General features: G+C 42.0%; 1 protein-coding gene across 1 annotated transcript; it reads right to left on the bottom strand.

Annotated features, from left to right (window-relative positions):
- Nucleotides 1–449: 449 nt before the first annotated feature.
- LOC144237880 (olfactory receptor-like protein OLF4) lies at nucleotides 450–1,424 on the bottom strand. The gene has a single exon (XM_077771603.1). The coding sequence runs from the start codon at nucleotides 1,422–1,424 to the stop codon at nucleotides 450–452; it is 975 nt and encodes a 324-aa protein (XP_077627729.1).
- Between the last annotated feature and the right edge of the window lie 1,385 nt (nucleotides 1,425–2,809).

The following is a 2,809-nucleotide window of genomic DNA, read 5'->3' as shown; positions in this document are numbered from 1 at the left end:
AACAATAAAATTATGTGAAGGGCTTAGTGGCCATGTGTAGCTTTATTCCATATGAAGAAAATAACACGTGAGAATGCTCTTGGGAAACCTAGGGGAGTTTACTTGGATTGGTAGAAGTCATTTGAAATGAATTTAACTTTAAGAAATCCAACTAGTCCCACGTGAGATATAGACATTTCCAGACATTTGATTGCGATCGGGGAAAACACTGGGGACATGTGAAAATAGACAAAGGGGAAACTCTGTATATCAGACACAGCAGAAGCTTACTGAAGTGAGTTGTTTTTTAATGTAAAGAAAAGTTGATATCAAAAAGTGGAAATTTCAGGAAATAAACAGAAGGAGCAGATTCTACTTCCACAGTCTAATTAAAGAATAACTAATTCTTGGCTTTGAAGCTTTGAGCCTTGCAATCATGGGCAAGTCTTCAACTCTAGTATGATTGGCCCTCACATCAATAAAACTCCAATGATTCTTTTGAGAGCCAGGTTTAGGTCTTTGTTCCTTAAGCTGTAGATGAAGGGGTTCACCATGGGCGTGACCACTGTGTACATTGCTGAGGCTACAGCACTTGACTGTGAGCTTTGGGTAGCAGCAGAGCTAAGGTACACTCCTAGGCTTGTACAAAAAAATAAGGAGACAACTAAAAGGTGAGATGCACAGGTCGAAAATGCTTTATACTTGCCCTTTGCTGATGAGATCCGTATTATGGTGGAAACTATCTTAGAATAAGAGTAAAGGATCCCAGCAAGTGGACCTCCAGCCAGCAGCATAGCTGCAAAATACATCACCAAGTTATTGAGAAAGGTGTCAGAACAGGCAAGTTGGATCATCTGATTGAGTTCACAGAAAAAGTGGGGGATTTCCATGCCTGTACAGAAGGACAGCCGCAACACCATGGAGGTTTGTAACAAGGAATGCAAGACACTCGTGACCCAGGACACCAGAACCAGCCGCCCACAGAGCCGGGGATTCATGATGACCATGTAGTGCAGGGGGTGGCAGATGGCCACAAACCTGTCATAGGCCATCACGGCCAGGAGATAGATGTCCAACCCTGAAAAGATTATGAAGAAGTTCATCTGTGTGATGCAGTCCTCATAGGTTATGACTTTGCTCTGAGTCTGGATGTTCCACAGCATCTTGGGGACGGTGGTGGACGTGAAGCAGATGTCCACAAAGGACAGATTGGCGAGGAAGAAGTACATGGGCGTGTGGAGGTGGGAGGCAGAGCTGACAACCAGGATGATGAGCAGATTCCCAAGCACAGTGATCAGGTACATGGAGAGGAAAAGCCCAAATATGACGGGCTGCAGCTCTGGTCTCTCTGAAAATCCCAGAAGCAGAAATTCTGATATCTGTGTATCATTTCCTGGTCCCATGAGGTTGCCCTGACCACCAGGAAAGAGGACAGAAGACATCATTAATTTTCATATGAATGGTTTACATACAGAGGTGAAATGTTATTTTTTTTATATTGTGCAGTCAAGTAGTTAATTTCAGTATCTTGTCTCTTGTCCTAAAAAGTTTGTCCCTTTGAAGGGAGTCCCTTCTGTTTCATTTCAGGTTAGGTATTTTGGTTTCGTTCTCTGCATTACCCAACAGGGGTCATGCATTTTACTGTTTTACTAAGAATATCTTTTGCGCATTTGAGGAATATATACTGATTGTCAAACGTGTTCCAGGCATTGTGTAGACAATGAGCATGGGATACTGAAAACCAAACGCAACTCTAATCCAATGATGGAGAATGAATAGAAACAAATAAAAATAGTAATAAGACCTCAGAGGGTGTCAAAGTGCTATGAAGGGAACAAAAGTACATATAAAGAAGAATGTGGATATAAGTGTATATTGTAATCAGTATTTGGTCAAGACCAGTAACAGGTGACATTAGGTGAACATAGACCTTGGTGAAAGGAGGGCAGGAGCTGCAAGCATGTCTGGGGAAGTGTGTGCTGGCTGAGGGAATGGTCTCTGCTAAGACCCTGAGAATGATACTATTTTGAACTATTGGAGTCCAAAATAGGAAGCATTGTGTGAAGAGGAACAAGCAAGAGAGAGAACAGAGATGCTGTCAGTCAATTTCAAAGAAACAGGTGGCCTTCATTGCTGGCTCCTCTTCAAGAGAAAGTAGTCACTCACTCACACTATATACTGCTTATGTTTTAGAATTTGCTTGCAAAGTCTCCTGTAAATTGACATGGAGCCCTTCCTGAATACCATGTGTTGATTGAATGCTAGCTTCTGTATTATTAGAATCAACTTAGAATATATTAGATAAGGTACCGCTGCTCTGAAAATGGATCCTACTCCACAAGACTAACACACACACACACACACACACACACACACACACACACCATATCACCACTCCATGAACTGTGTTCTTACCATGAGTTCTCACCTCCAGCCCCAATAATTAAGCTCAGAGTGGCTATAAACCAATGTGGCCAGATCAGTTACCATTCCTCCCAAACGATGTAAAAACGGTACCTGAATTCCGATGATCAAGCTTCCCATGGACAAATAAAATGGACAAGTCAGACTGGCATGCTCATTTTCTGTCTTGTGTTTAAAGAAAAACCATGTGCTCATAGTCAGAGAAGGGTGGGGGGAGAAGCAAGAGAGTGAAATGAGATCAAAATGGTATAGAAGATCTGATGGTTCACATGGTCACTGAAACCTGAGGGCCTATGAAGAAGAAAGAGCCTCCCTGGTTCTGACAACATTCCAACTTTTGTTACCTCCTTGATGTCCATCAAAAATAATAAGGAGCAAAATTAAATTCTATCAGAAGACAAAATTA

The sequence above is a fragment of the Crocuta crocuta genome, unplaced genomic scaffold (assembly GCF_008692635.1).
Source record: "Crocuta crocuta isolate KB4526 unplaced genomic scaffold, BGI_CrCroc_1.0 scaffold755, whole genome shotgun sequence".
NCBI classification, from domain to species: Eukaryota; Metazoa; Chordata; class Mammalia; order Carnivora; family Hyaenidae; genus Crocuta; species Crocuta crocuta.
Note: the sequence above shows the minus strand (reverse complement) of the source record. Positions and strands in the feature narration are given on the sequence as shown.